The following is a 14,323-nucleotide window of genomic DNA, read 5'->3' as shown; positions in this document are numbered from 1 at the left end:
AAATGTATTTATATGATAATTACAAATTACTATTGTTTAGGATACACATATTTGTGTGAAAAATAAAGTAATTAACCCACTTAAACTCTAAAATGATGTAATTTACTCAGCTTGGTGCTTATACCAAAGATTATATTTTTATTGTGATTAAATGATAAATTAATGTGAAAATAATTATGAAATAATTATTATAATTAAATGATAAAATTATAACTATTATAGAAGAGTGGGTTTGGTCATCAACCCACTCTTCGATAATTAGTAATAAAAAAAATATTAAGGTGGGGTCCACATGAAGATGTAGGAGATAATTGCAAAAAAAAATTAAAAAATAGGACTTTTAAATAATAATAATAAGTTCAGAAAATGGTAAATGTACGCTTAGAGAAAATTTAAAGAAGAGAAATTCAAGAAAAAAGAAATAACGATTTAAATTGAACACAAAAACCGCTAAAGAAGTCATAAAACAAAAAGATTTAAAACTTATACCTTTGGGTAAGGATAAAAATGCACTAATTTTAGACACATACATCTCATACAAATAATAAGGAATAACATCAAAAAAACAAAATATAAACAATCAAGAAATATATACACATATTTTCTTAAAATGATGAAGTTGATCTATACTTAAAAATTTAAGACTGCAACAGATGCTAACACATAAAAGCGCTTATCAGTGTTGTTGAGTAGAAGAAGATGATGCCATGAAACTCGGTAGGAGAAGGTGTATTTCAAATCTTTCAATTGGAGAGCCAAACCAGGAAAGTCATATATGGGAGAAGCGGATTAAGTAAAATAATTTATTGATATTTTTAATTAATTGAATTATAATACTTTCTATAATAAAAATTTCATAATTATTATATTACTAAAAGGTACTCTCTCTATCCTAATTTATGTGATATAGTTAAACTAGACACGAAGTTTAAAAAAAAAAGGAAAGATTTTTTTAAACTTGTGGTATAAAATAAGTCATAGATATTTGTGTAGATTTAAATCATTTCATTAAAGTTAAAAGGTAAAGTTTCAAGTTAAATAATTTCTAAACATAATTTTTTTTTTTTTAAGATAGATTAAAAAAAAATATGGTACTATTTTTTGTGTTGGTCATCATCTAGTTGTATAAAATGTGTCACGATTTCTTGTCTGTAATTTTGTTTTTTTCCTTGCCCTTATTTGTTTACCCTGAACTAATTGAGTAAAATTCAATTTTAGGGGCAAACAGATCTGAAGAATCTGTTTGATTTTACATTAGAATCTACACAGTACAAATCAAAGTTTATTAATTGTATGCACCTAACATCATTGACTTTCTCAAAACTCAAACACAATTGTATTGTTTGTCTAGGCTGAGAAATTTTGGGAAGCAAATCAAGATTCGATATCCAAAAATAAGCAGCTATGTCTTTGGCAATCTCTCAGCTTTCTTGTTTCTCTTCAATAAATCGCAGATTAGTACAGTTTCATAATCGACCATTACACCCATGTTCTACTTTTCCCCTAAAGGTACAATCTTTCCTTTTTTTTCATATCAAGAAATGATTTTTATGAAACCCCATAATTTTATTTATCTATTATACTTACCAAGACATGTAGGTCTGCATACGTTCTACCCTTCCCAGGCTCCACTTGTGGGATTATACTGGGCTAAGTTGCTCGGACTCTCCAAAATGGCTGTGGTACCCGTGTCGGATCCTCAAAAAATGCACTACTTTTGGAGGATCCGACACGTAACCGTCCACATTTTTGAAGAGTCCGAGTAACATAGATGCTGGATATGTTGTTGTTGTTGTTTGTAGTTACCAAGACATGTTTTAGCTCATAATTTCATTTGGGTAATTGAGAAACTAGTGTTTTGTTGTTGAATTTTCCTTTAGTTGAATTTTCTTTGAAGTTTATGTTTATGTTAGTTGGCACCCATAATAGACCATTGCACCTATGTTCTACTTTTCCCCTAAAGGTACAATCTTTTTCCCATCAAGAAATGATTTTTATGAAACCTCAGAATTTTATTTATCCATTATCAGTTACCAAGACCTGATTTTTCCTCATAATTTCATTTGAGGAATTGAGAAACTAGTGTTTTCTGTTGAATTTTCCTTTAGTTGAAATTTCTTTGAGGTATATGTTTATGTTAGTTAGCACCCATAGTCGACCATTGCACCTATGTTCTACTTTTCCCCTAAAGATACAATCTTTTTCCTTTTTTTCCCATCAAGAAATGATTTTTATGAAGCACCAGAATTTTATTTGTCCATTTTCAGTTACCAAGACTTGTTTTTGCCTATCATTACTTTTGGGGAATACATAGTATTTTCTGCTGAGTTTTCCTTTAGTTACTGTTTGCAGGGTCGACTATATATAGTTGAAATTTCTTTGAATTATATGTTTATGTTAATTAGCACCAATCGTATCAAAAGTCTGTTTGCAGGGCCGACTATATATAATTGAAATTTCTCTGAAGTATATGTTTATGTTAATTGATGCCAATCGTATCAAAAGTCTGTTTGCAGGGCCGACTATATATAATTGAAATTTCTCTGAAGTATATGTTTATGTTAATTGATGCCAATCGTATCAAAAGTCTGTTTGCAGGGCCCACTATATATAGTTGAAATTTCTTTGAAGTATATGTTTATGTTAATTGGCACCAATAGTATCAAAAGTGGACTGCGATTATGTTTAAATAAGAACTAGTTTTAAACCTTGAATCTGCCCCTCTTAACTGTTTAGGAGCTAATGCTGGGAAAAAGAAAGAACTTTAAGAAATTTTGTGCTTCTCTGTTTATTGAGTGCTCGTGTACCTTTTTACTCAGCTGAGACTCCAGTGATATATGTTGTAAGGTTTATTATGATTGGCATGTGATCATTTAGTGCTTCTTCATCTTTTTTTGTTTTATCGATAGGAATTTACCTCGAGAGACTATCTCTTAAGTTGTGTCTCTTGATGACCTTATAGGGTATATTCAGCAATTATATGTTTTGACAATAAATCTTGGGCCTGAATAAAGTGGAATTGTCATAAAGGATTCATGTAGTTGACCCCAACTAGTTTGTGATTGAGGCATATGTGATTGATTGGTTTATATGTTTTGACCAATAAAATTACTTACTTTTAAAGTGATTATAATTATTAGGCTGAAAATTGCCGCATACTTGCCATTCTGAATATGATTTTGCTCATAGAACAGATGAAAGATGGAACCTGAAAGGCTGAAACTATTTCTATTTTTCTTAACTTTATAAAAAAGCATATAACATCTAATCTAAGGCCAAAATTTGACTTCTCGGAACTGAGATGTTCAATTATACTCAATCGTTATCTGATTATTCTTCTGATTTTAGTAGTTGCACCTTCTGTATGCTGGTTTCTTTACTTTCCTTCTTGCTTTTTTAATTTCTATGTTTCCTCGAAGCGAACTCAGAGTTGATATTGCTGATAGTAGGTATTTGACTTCAAAATACATAACTCTTTTTTTCCCTATGTGATATATTTGCTTCCTATGGTGGCTGACATTTTGGTCTGTAGAGTAAGTAACTCGCCATGTGGAATATGTATTATCTTCACTTAGACAAACTTCGCTTATCATGGATTTCAGGTAATTGCTATGAATAATGATGGGCGTGGCACGGATGAATCCAGTTTAGAGAGCAGGACCACTTTAAGTTATGCAACAGATTCATCGAAATCACTTAATGGGACTTCATCAAACTCATATTCTGCACCAGAAGAAAATGTTACTGGGAAAGAAATAAATGAGCCAGTGCAAGAGGACTCCAGCAGCCAGCCAACAAAGGCAGCAAAAATTCATGATTTTTGTTTAGGAATTCCCTTCGGTGAGTATCAACTCATACTCTGAGGAGGCTGAGGAACATATAACACTTCTCTATTCAAGGAGTTCCATATTTCATACTTTTCTTCATAATGTGTGTTGTGGTAAAAACACGTGGCATTTTTTCTCTTTGCCACAACATCTCCCAATTCTTGTTAAGTTGATCCCCTATCCACTGCTGCAGTTTAGAGGTTTTGAAAGCTCTTCAAATTTAGCCCATCACATGTCAGTTGCTTTTGTTTCTTTTTTTTTTTTTTTAAAAAAAAAAAAAAAAAAAAAAGACTCACCCCCTTAATCTCACTGATTACTGAATAAGTAGAAGAAGGTGACACAATAAGCTCCCCACCATTCTTTCAAATCCAAGAGTCAGTTGAAAGTAAAACTTTTCAAGATTGATTTACAATCAGAAAAATGGGGAAAACTTGCCTATAGACTAGGATCAAGACTTGTCATGTAGAGTTTTTTTCTTTATTGGAAAATTTAATCCTATTCGTTCACTTCTCATCTGTCAATTTCTGTTATGAACATCAGGATATATGCTTAATACATTTCCTTTAACCTGCAAAACCCCCCAATTCTATGAGGAACTAACCATGCTTAGTGGAGTCTCCTTGCATCCAGTACTAAGCTCATTATTGAGCCCCGTGTCCAGCATAATTGATGCTGTTTAAATATTCCTTCCATTTCTTCTAGTAATAGGGCCTTTTTTGTTTTGAGACGGAAGGAGGAATATTTCACTGATCTATACGAACCTTATGCATAGGACAAAATATGCATTTTTCCCTTTTGTTCTATTATTTCTCGCACTTGTAAGAAGAAAAGCCTCAGTGTACAGTCATAACGACTTCAGAAAGAAAACGCCAATTTGTTCGTTTTGGTGATTGTCCAATTTGTAACCTGTTTTCATGAGTCCTGTGCATAACTAGACCAACAAAAGGTTGGGCAAGTCCTGAAATTCACAACCTACAAAGTCACTTTTTATACCGAAAGTCCCATGCACTATTCATGTGACACCCAAGTTCTTGGATTTCTGGAACATGTACATGTTAGGTTCACATGTAGTAAACTTGGTACATATGATTTTTATGCATTTCCTTGAGTGGATGCTCTAATAAATAGGCACATCTATATATAAGTGTTTCAATGTTCTATTGAACTGTCACTAGACTAATACTAAACTACTGTCTTGTACATAGTATCTATTAAAGCACTAGTCATAAGACACAATGCTTTGACATTTTCGCAATCTCTTATGTTACTTAGAGAAATCGTTAAAGCCGAATATCCTTCGGATCTGACTTATTCTTTGCCGTTACAGAAAGAGAGGTGTGTTTTAATCTCTTGCACTACTCAATTGATTGTAAACAACTCATTGATTATTATCACAGGTGGTCTTGTTTTCACGGGGGGACTCATTGGTTTTATTTTCTCAAGAAATCCTGCCACATTAAGCAGTGGTGTTCTTTTCGGAGGTGCAATATTGTCCCTCAGCGCCATTAGCATGAAGGTGTGGCGGCAAGGGAAAACTAGCTTTCCGTTCATATTGGGTCAAGCAGGTATTTGCCGGTTTCCTGTTAGTTAATTGCTAATTGTTTTTTCTGTCTCATCTCATTGTATTTGCTGGTTTCCTGTCAGTTAATTGCTAATCTCTTCTGTATCTAATCATGGGTTTAACATTGTATGTGATCATAGATATGTTTATTACTCCATGATACAATAACGATGGCAACCATAATATGACGGGCCTATGAACCGATGTAACATCGATCTCATTTGCCAAGGCTAAATTTTTATTTTTAGCTCACTTCGAATTTTAACAACTTCCATCCACAGCTCCCTCCAGATATAAGTAGATTGTGGTCCATAAGGACATTTTTTCATGCTAAAATGAAAAAGGAGAAGCGGGAAAGGAGGAAAGTAAATTTGCCAAACAAACCTGAGATATGTCTCTTTTTTCTCTAGCCCCATTTTGAAGCAAATGGATAATCATTTATTTATCTTTTGGAGTTGGAGAGAGAGAGAGAGAGAGAGAGATAAGGAAGCTGACACTCGGTGTCTGCTTCTCTTGATGAAAGAACTTAAAACTGAAAAATTAACTGATTTAGTGTTACTGTGAACCTTTTAACCTAACGAATGTTAAAATGTTTATTTGCATGTTCCAACCTGGCTTGATTAAAACAAATAGTTTTTTCGATCTAACTCAACTTTAACTGCACATTTTAGTGGCATTTCGCACTGCTGCTAATGAAATTTGGCCCTATGAACGTGGAATGCCTAATTGGGTGACATTACACTTCATAAATATTTAGTCACCATATCACCTGAACAACATAAAAACAAATGAAGTCTTTATCAAGTAACATTTTCAATATGTCAACAGAATATAACATTTTCAATATCTATTACAATTGTGGAATCACAAGCAAAGCTAATTTTCTAACCTTATTAAGTACCCAGTTTCTCATATTTTCTGAAGAGCTCAATATAACACGTAATTCAAGGCACTGCATACAAAGTTCTCTCATTAGTGCTACATGATTCTCTGTGAGCTACCAATCTGCTTTGTGAGGCACTGAAACGACAAGGGCATAAAGTTAAATTTCAACCTCTAGGACTGCAAGGGACATATTCTCCTCAATGAAAAGTTTTAACTGCATTTATCTGTGATTTAGCCTTTCATAAATATGCTGCTACTAGTTGAAAGAAATACAGGGTCTGGTTTCACTTTTATGTATTGTGTCTATACAATCGTATACGTCTCCTAGTTAGAGTTGAAGTTTTTAATGAACTCCATCTTTTCACTAATTCTTCATTTTTCCCCATTTATTTGCCTGCAGCACTTGCTGCGGCCCTTCTGTGGAAAAATATGCAGACCTTCTCAATGGTAGTTCTTCGTGTTGCCAAAATCTTCTGTTAGCTTATTACCGGGCTTGCATTATTAAAGAAGTTCTTTTTTTTGGTCTGTGCAGACAGGAAAACTGTTCCCTACTGGCTTCTTTGCTGCCGTTAGGTATTGCGACGTCTTCTTTTCTTGCTTCTCTTCTCGAGTATTCATTACCAGGTGCAACCAATATTATCTTTAATTTCTTGTTATATTTTTGCAGTGCTGCAATGTTCTGCTTTTACTGTTATGTGATGCTGTCTGGGGGTAATCCACCACCCAAGAAGTTGAAGGCATCTGCTTCAGGGGCATATTAGTGTAAAATCGCGAAAGGTCAGCGATAATTCTTAGAAATTCGCTTAATATTACAATCAATGTTGACAGTTTTACAGTGAGCAAATCCGTTAATTTGCGCAAGTTACATGTTCTCAATGAGGGGAATGAGCAAAGTTTCGATAATATTGGTCTTGGAATGTACAATGATTTAGCTAAAATGTCATACGAGTTTGTTCATTAGCAACTTGCTGGTGGCACATTGAATGTTATGATAGCTTGGATAATATACAAATTATTATGTATGGATCATTTTAAGTCCTTAAGCATAGAATATACAATGTTTTTCTTCATATTTTCTCTTCCTATTGTTGTTCTAGTTTCTTCAAAAAATTTATTCTGGTTTTTCTTTCTTTTCTCGGCAGTTAACGTTTGGATTCTGATATACAACATCAGCAACTACGCCTCAATTCCAACCTAGTTTAACACGGACGTGGCTTTACAAAATTTCCACTTGACCTCGTCTTTACCCAAATGTATCATATACGCATTCTAAACTATACAATTTTGATAATTTTGAGAACATAGTCGAAACTCGATGGACAATGGACCCGTCCCGTTCCTCTGCCTGCCGCTACCTAAATATCGAGCGATTGTTTGCAGCAGAGTTCGACCAATCTTGAGACTATGCCTAACCCACACATCAAACATTGCATTCTTATCGACCAAACTATAAACTAACTGTGAACGCTCTATATGATAAAACAAGTATTTATAATAAAAAGTAAACATGTTGATAAACATATCTGACAAAAAAGGTACATAACTTACTATCACATGTTAAAATTCATTGATAGTGTAAAAAATTACTGTCAGTGTACATAACTTAAATTCATACTTAAAATATATTTAATGTGATTCGATAATTAATTATTATCTACTTATGAATAAATAGTCTTATCCTGATCATATTCCTCAGAAATTGTCTAATCTTGCGACAGCAAGACAAGATTTTCTCTTGATAAAAAAGATACATTTCCACATGCATTTACTAGGAAAACTATAATTCTATAACCTAAATATATATCTTGTCAAAATTTAGAGGTCATCTAATTTCTAACCAAATTCTCCATCACTCCACCCAGCGTTTAACTCGCTGTTTTAATACCTTAACATCCCACATATCCTAAAATAGCGCATCAATCTTCTATATAAAGTTCACTTTTTTTCTTCCATTTTTTTAGTTGCTGGCACCTTTTTGTAAATAAACTCTCAAATTAATAAATAAAAAGGTCCTCCAGCACCACCGTGAACCACCACCATATAACGGTTGAGAAGCTTAGTGCAACCACCTATGATGGCCAAAACAAGTTTCATCACCGTTGTGTTTACATTTCTATTTCTTTCATCATACACCTTTTGCAATGCTCATGATGATAATGAAGTTGGTATATATTTTTTTTTCCATTAATTCCTTTCTCATACAGTATAAATACATTTAAATTTTTACCATTACATAGGGTATCAAGAAAGAAAAAGGGAAATGGGATAAATAGGATGAGTTGATTGACACCCCGTTGTTGAAAAATTACATTACATATATAGGTTAAATAAATTTTTTATGTTTATATATTATATGTTGAATCCTTTTTTTAGGTTTTATACCTTGTTTAATTCTCATATTTTATTTTGGAAAATTCCAACTCGCTGTGTATATTATTAGATAAGTTTTGATGATTCCTTTCTCATATTTTACTTTGGAAAAGGGTCAGTATTATCCTTAAATTATTTGAAATAGAGCACTTTTAAGGACCTATTTGATACCAAAAAAAAAAAAAAAACAAAGGAGGGTAAAAGTGTTCTATTTTTGAAAATTTAAGGGTAATTCGGGCCCTTTTCCGATTTTACCTTTCTTAATCATGTGGTTTTGTCTTTTCATGCTAAGCTTTATTGGTATTATATTTAGTTGCAATTTTTTTTTCTTTCTGAAATTAAATTTGAATATAGCCAATAAGTTTTTCTTTTTGCATGAATTATATACTTTATGGATGTTGAATCATGTTTTTCTAATATTTAAACTTTGTATTAGTATGGAGATGAAAGGCTCCAACATTCACTACAAGAAAGTATAGAAATCGCAACAAATTTTTTTATATTTGGCAACAACTTAGTTTTATTGTTAGCAAATGATTTTTTTATTGCCAAAGACTTTAATTTTGTTGCCATAAAGAATTTAATTTTGTTGCCATAGTATTGATTATTGTTGTAAAAAGTACTTTGGCAACAAAAAAAAAAAGTTGTTGCACGTTGTTGTAATAATGTAATTTTGTTGGGAAAAGTTCATGTAACAAAATATTTTTTTTGTTGCCAAAAGTACTTTTTGCAACAATAATCAATCTATAGCAACAACAGAAAATTTGTTGCCAGATATATTTTTTGTTGTAGTGATTTTTCCTTCTTGTTGATATTCCATTTACTAGTTGACATAGTTTTTCTTTCCCAATACAAAAGCCACAAAAGAGGAGATAGTTAATTAACAATCATTCTCTTTACATAAAAATATGTTTATTTGGATTAACCCTTCTCTCTTATATACTATAGTACTGAAATTAGAAAAAAATTGAAGTAAAATCATATAGTAATGATTTTTTTTGTACGTATTTCTTTTAAATAATGCATCTCATAGAAGACACCAAAACATTGATTAAAACTAATCCAAATTCAATTTTTTGGGTGGATTTCATCAATCATTTTTTTATTATATTTTCATATCAAATAATCTTGTATTATTGTATATAATTTATTTTTGTGTGTGTGTGTGACACACAATATTAACAGATGACGAGTCAAAATTCACTTACTTGCTGGGAACAACACAAGGACCAGAAAATTGGGGTACACTTAAACCAGAATGGAAATTATGTGAAACTGGAATATTTCAGTCTCCCGTTAATTTCCGCAACAAAACTGTGAAGATTACTACTCGTATCCAACATTTGAAACCAAATTACAAAACTGCACCTGCTGTTATCATGAACAGAGGTCATGATATCAAGGTATGTAACTCTATAACAATCATGCTAGATGCCTAGATATAATATTGGCTTAATGCATATGCAGCCCCCTAAATTTGTCATTTTTTTTCATTTTGGCACGTTAACTAAGTGTTGTTCCTATCGAACCCCTGAACTCGTCCTCAAGTGTGTCTATCAAATCCTCTAAATCTGATTTTTATTAGAAATAAAAATTAAATTGTGGTAATGAAGGTGAAGTAATATTTTAGACGTGTGGTAAGCTATTCTTTAGGTCATGGATGTGTCGGTTTCTGCTGGTTCTGCTCTTCCACTGCCAGCTTAATTAAGAGCTTACTCTTTTTTTCCCTCTCAATTGCTGCTAATCTTAGCTAAAAGATGGCATAATTAAATTAGAATATATATTAGCATGTTGCTACATTGAAGATAGAATACTATGTAAGTCAGATTGTATTTGATAGACACACTTGAGGACGAGTTCAGAGGTTTAATAGGAACAACACTTAGTTGAGGTGCCAAAATGAAAAGAAAAAAAAAATGAACAAGTTTAGAGGGCTCCATATGCATTAAGCCTATAATATTTGTAGATTTGAATTATATGCAGCTACATGAGCCTCTAATAGTTCATCGGATAAATTGATACCTAAGGCATTTCTGGCCCACCAAGTAAAATATATCCTGTGAAACTTTCTCCTTTATTAGTGCCCGATAGATAGGTTAATAGATTGAGTTGATTGAAAAAATGAGCATATCTATGTGGAGGAGCATGGGTTCATGTGCTCCTATGCTCCTTTTCCTGTACTATATATAGTGATGCTATATTTCTTAAATACCAAAATGTATATGTATGTGTCCAAGCTCAAAGAGTCTTATAGAGTAATCAATAATGATTATTGGTTGTACCTGTACTAATGAAATTGAAGGTTCAAATCTCATGTATATCTTATTGTTTTTCCCTCTTTCTTTTTCTCTAGAATTGAGCTCGAGGCTTCCTACATGTAAGGTGACACGTTAAAATTTCTATTCTCCTTTTGTTACCGCAAGATTTTATACAATTAAGATCAATATATACATATTAAAACTATTTGCCTTGAAGGATGTAGCATATAGTCAACGATTCAACTGAAATCAATATTTTTAGTTATATATGTTAAGAGATCATGTTGCAAAAAAAAATAAAAAAAATTGAACTTATGATTTCAAAAGTGTAATGGATTCATGGTAAGAACATAAAGGCAGAGAAGAATCCAAGATTTGAAGTTTATGGGGTTCTGAATTCAAAATTTATAGGTTCTAAAGTTTATTACATGTACATATTCAATATACAGAGTTTAGATCAAGGTTATTGGATTCTGTTGAACTCGTACTTTCGTTCTAGTTCTAGCTCCGCTCTGCTTAAAGACTGAACATGTCAAATAGTATAAATTTTGTATTCACAAAATAAAATCCAGCTAATGGTGAGTATTTTGGCAGTTGCAATGGGAAGGAGATGCAGGAGGTATCAACATTGATGGTACTGAATTCAAATTACAACAATGTCACTGGCATACTCCTTCTGAGCATAAAGTTGATGGGAAATGGTTAGTTTGGATTTATGCATATGGTTTTCCCTTTCTCTCATAATAAATGCATAGAGTCTTAACTTATTTAGTAATTACTAGTTTACTAGAGTATAGTAAGTGATTATTTGGTGCTCTTAATTAGTTAATTGGAAAGTAGAGATTTACATTAGAGTATATTAATTGATGTTGTTTGCAGCTATGCTATGGAGGGTCACATGGTTCACCAGAGTGCTGATGGCAGACTAGCTGTCGTTGCTATACCCTTCAAAATTGGAACACCTAACCCTTTCCTTGATATGGTACATAATCCTTTTCTTTAAACTCTTCAGTATTTGAAATGCATTGTAAGAAGATAATTGGTATCACTAAACTGTAACCTTTTGTCGACAAATTTTGTACTTTATTTTAATTTTGAACATTCTTAACGAAATTTCTGATTTTAACACTACTTGTTCCAGTTAATACGTCACGTCGAGACAGTTGATGACAAGGGTTTGAAATTGGGAATGGTTGATCCTCAACAACTTGGGGTCAAAGATGAACCATTCTACAGATATATTGGTTCACTCACAGTTCCTCCATGCACAGAGGGTATCGTTTGGAACGTACTATATCAGGTATCCATCTTTAAATTTTTCATATTCTTCTCAAAACAAGTATATATAGAAACTTTTTTCAAAAAAGAAAAGAAAAAAAGAAAGGGAAGAATAACTTCTAATTTGCAGTTACTGACTATTTATTGGCTAATTTAGGCAAGGACTGTTTCAATGGAACAAATGATGGCACTGAGAAATGCTGTTCATGATGTAAGTATTACAATTCCTCATTTGATTTTAACATCCAACTTCGTAAGTAGTAGTGGTATTTTATTTGAAAAGGTCTCTATATATATATTGAAGCTTTACTTCCTCCTCAAACAAAAAAAAAAAAAAAAAAAAAAAATACATTGAAGCTTTACATATGTTACGGCATTCGGATTATTATAGGGATGAGCTTTTCTCAAATATGAGCCAGTTTGAGTTGGCTGATTAAAAGTAGCTGATATCAAGTGTTGAAAAATACTTATAAGTGTTGAAATTAATTATATAAATATTGTGTTTGTATAGAAGTGTTAAAATAGATGCTAATAAACAGTTATCTTTGTTTAGTAAAAGGTACTGGTAAATATTTTTCTATTACAACGACAAATATCCGTAAAGCTATTTATAGAAATATAAATATAAAAGTATTTTTACATAAGAAATGATTATGAAAATAAAAAGATAATTAAAAGTTATGTTTTAGGTGGGGTATTTTGAAGACTACAAAAGACATTAGGCCATTAGGGAACAGTAGAAGTTTGGTTAAAACCAAAAGTGCTTATAAGATGCAAAACTATAAGTTAAGGTTGACCAACTTATGATTTTTGGCTGATTTTGGCTTATAAGCACTTTTGGTGTTTGTCAAACACATATATAAGTCGAAAAGTGTTTATAAGGTAGTTTGACCAGCTTAATAAGCTTAGCCAAAGCACCCTCTATGTGTTCCGATTGATAACGTATTTCCTATGAGCCTAAGCTCTGACGGTAAAAAGCATATTTTTTATCAAATCAAATCACTGGTAAAGTAATTACAAGTAGTAACTCTATGATAAATGGTATTCTAGTAAGAATGCTAATTAACTTGCTATCATATGTTAAACTACGTGATGCGAAGCACTCATGAGTAGATTTTATTTATATAGCTTTTGATGTTTATGTTTGCCTTTAATTTCTTGTTTTGTTTAACAGGGATTTGAAGCTAATGCAAGACCAGTTCAGGGCTTACATAAAAGACCAGTGTATCTAGCTATGTAAGGCAGACCAAGAATTGATGAAGCTTCAAAGTAGATGGCATGTGAATATGAAAAGAAGCAGTGTTTCTTCATTGCAATATTTTGTACCTTAAAAAACTCTATGGTGGTGAAGTGTTGGAAATTACCTGTTGGATAGATATATTTGGAAACCAAAAAGTCATAGTTGAGGTCCACATGTATCTCTCAAAGGAAATATACAGTAGTCTTGTTTTTTCTTTTCCTCAGAACATGCATATCTTATACTATGCACATCATCTATAAATTAATTACAAGTGAATTTTTATAGTAAAACATTACTCCATTAGTAATCAGATTATAAAAGTACAAAAATGGCAATTATTACGTAAACATATTGAAGTAATTAGTCAGGTGTTGCAAATGTGGAAGTTTCTTCCTTTCATAATTTTCCATTTCTTTTTTCTTTTTTCTTTCCTTACCTTTCTAGGTAAAGATAGTTACATGGTTAGTTTGTGTTACAAAGAAAGAGTCCAACTCAAACTTAAAAGAAAAGATACAGAAAAAACAATCATCTCTTCAGCTTAACGTTTTGTATAACACAATCCAAAAGATAATTGGTCTAATTCTTTATCTTTATAACCGAGAAATCGGAAAGGATCAACGTCACATGGTTTGAAACTCATGGATAATGAATCCGTTTGTTTGTAGCAACGTCTGTAACTATAACGTATGTTTAACTCGCACATTACATGTTACGCTCTTACCATTAGACCAAAGGCCCATGGCGCTAATTGGTCTACATCTTGGACTTGCATTTATATATCTGGGATTAAATGTTTTCAACTTTCAAATACGAAGACAGGCAAGCCAGATAATACCCTTCAGCAGTAAATATTGTACAGATTACAAACTGCAATTAAATCGTGTAAAATCTAAATGTAACATTC

The 14,323-nt window shown here is 32.1% G+C and overlaps 2 protein-coding genes across 4 annotated transcripts; both read left to right on the top strand.

Moving 5' to 3' along the window:
• The first annotated feature begins 1,252 nt into the window (after positions 1–1,252).
• Positions 1,253–7,657, top strand: LOC132049125 (protein FATTY ACID EXPORT 1, chloroplastic-like). Of its 3 annotated transcripts, XM_059439796.1 has the most exons (7): positions 1,253–1,509; positions 3,603–3,840; positions 5,225–5,392; positions 6,674–6,720; positions 6,806–6,846; positions 6,941–7,050; positions 7,416–7,657. In XM_059439796.1, exons 1-6 carry the CDS (start codon positions 1,405–1,407, stop codon positions 7,032–7,034), a joined length of 693 nt encoding a protein of 230 aa, XP_059295779.1. In that variant the 5' UTR covers positions 1,253–1,404; the 3' UTR covers positions 7,035–7,050; positions 7,416–7,657. The 3 variants fall into 3 exon arrangements, with proteins under 3 accessions (XP_059295779.1, XP_059295778.1, XP_059295780.1); XM_059439795.1 differs by lacking the exon at positions 7,416–7,657 and having other exon boundaries at positions 1,254–1,509; positions 6,941–7,343; XM_059439797.1 differs by lacking the exons at positions 1,253–1,509; positions 7,416–7,657 and adding an exon at positions 1,892–1,963 and having other exon boundaries at positions 6,941–7,343.
• Positions 7,658–8,226: 569 nt separating this feature from the next.
• Positions 8,227–13,766, top strand: LOC132050803 (alpha carbonic anhydrase 4-like). The gene is made up of 7 exons (XM_059442160.1): positions 8,227–8,438; positions 9,829–10,046; positions 11,496–11,602; positions 11,781–11,883; positions 12,043–12,201; positions 12,337–12,390; positions 13,354–13,766. The coding sequence occupies exons 1-7, from the start codon at positions 8,345–8,347 to the stop codon at positions 13,417–13,419; spliced, it is 801 nt and encodes a 266-aa protein (XP_059298143.1). The 5' UTR covers positions 8,227–8,344; the 3' UTR covers positions 13,420–13,766.
• Positions 13,767–14,323: the final 557 nt, after the last annotated feature.

This window comes from Lycium ferocissimum, chromosome 3 (assembly GCF_029784015.1).
Source record: "Lycium ferocissimum isolate CSIRO_LF1 chromosome 3, AGI_CSIRO_Lferr_CH_V1, whole genome shotgun sequence".
Lineage (NCBI taxonomy): Eukaryota > Viridiplantae > Streptophyta > Magnoliopsida > Solanales > Solanaceae > Lycium > Lycium ferocissimum.
Note: the sequence above shows the minus strand (reverse complement) of the source record. Positions and strands in the feature narration are given on the sequence as shown.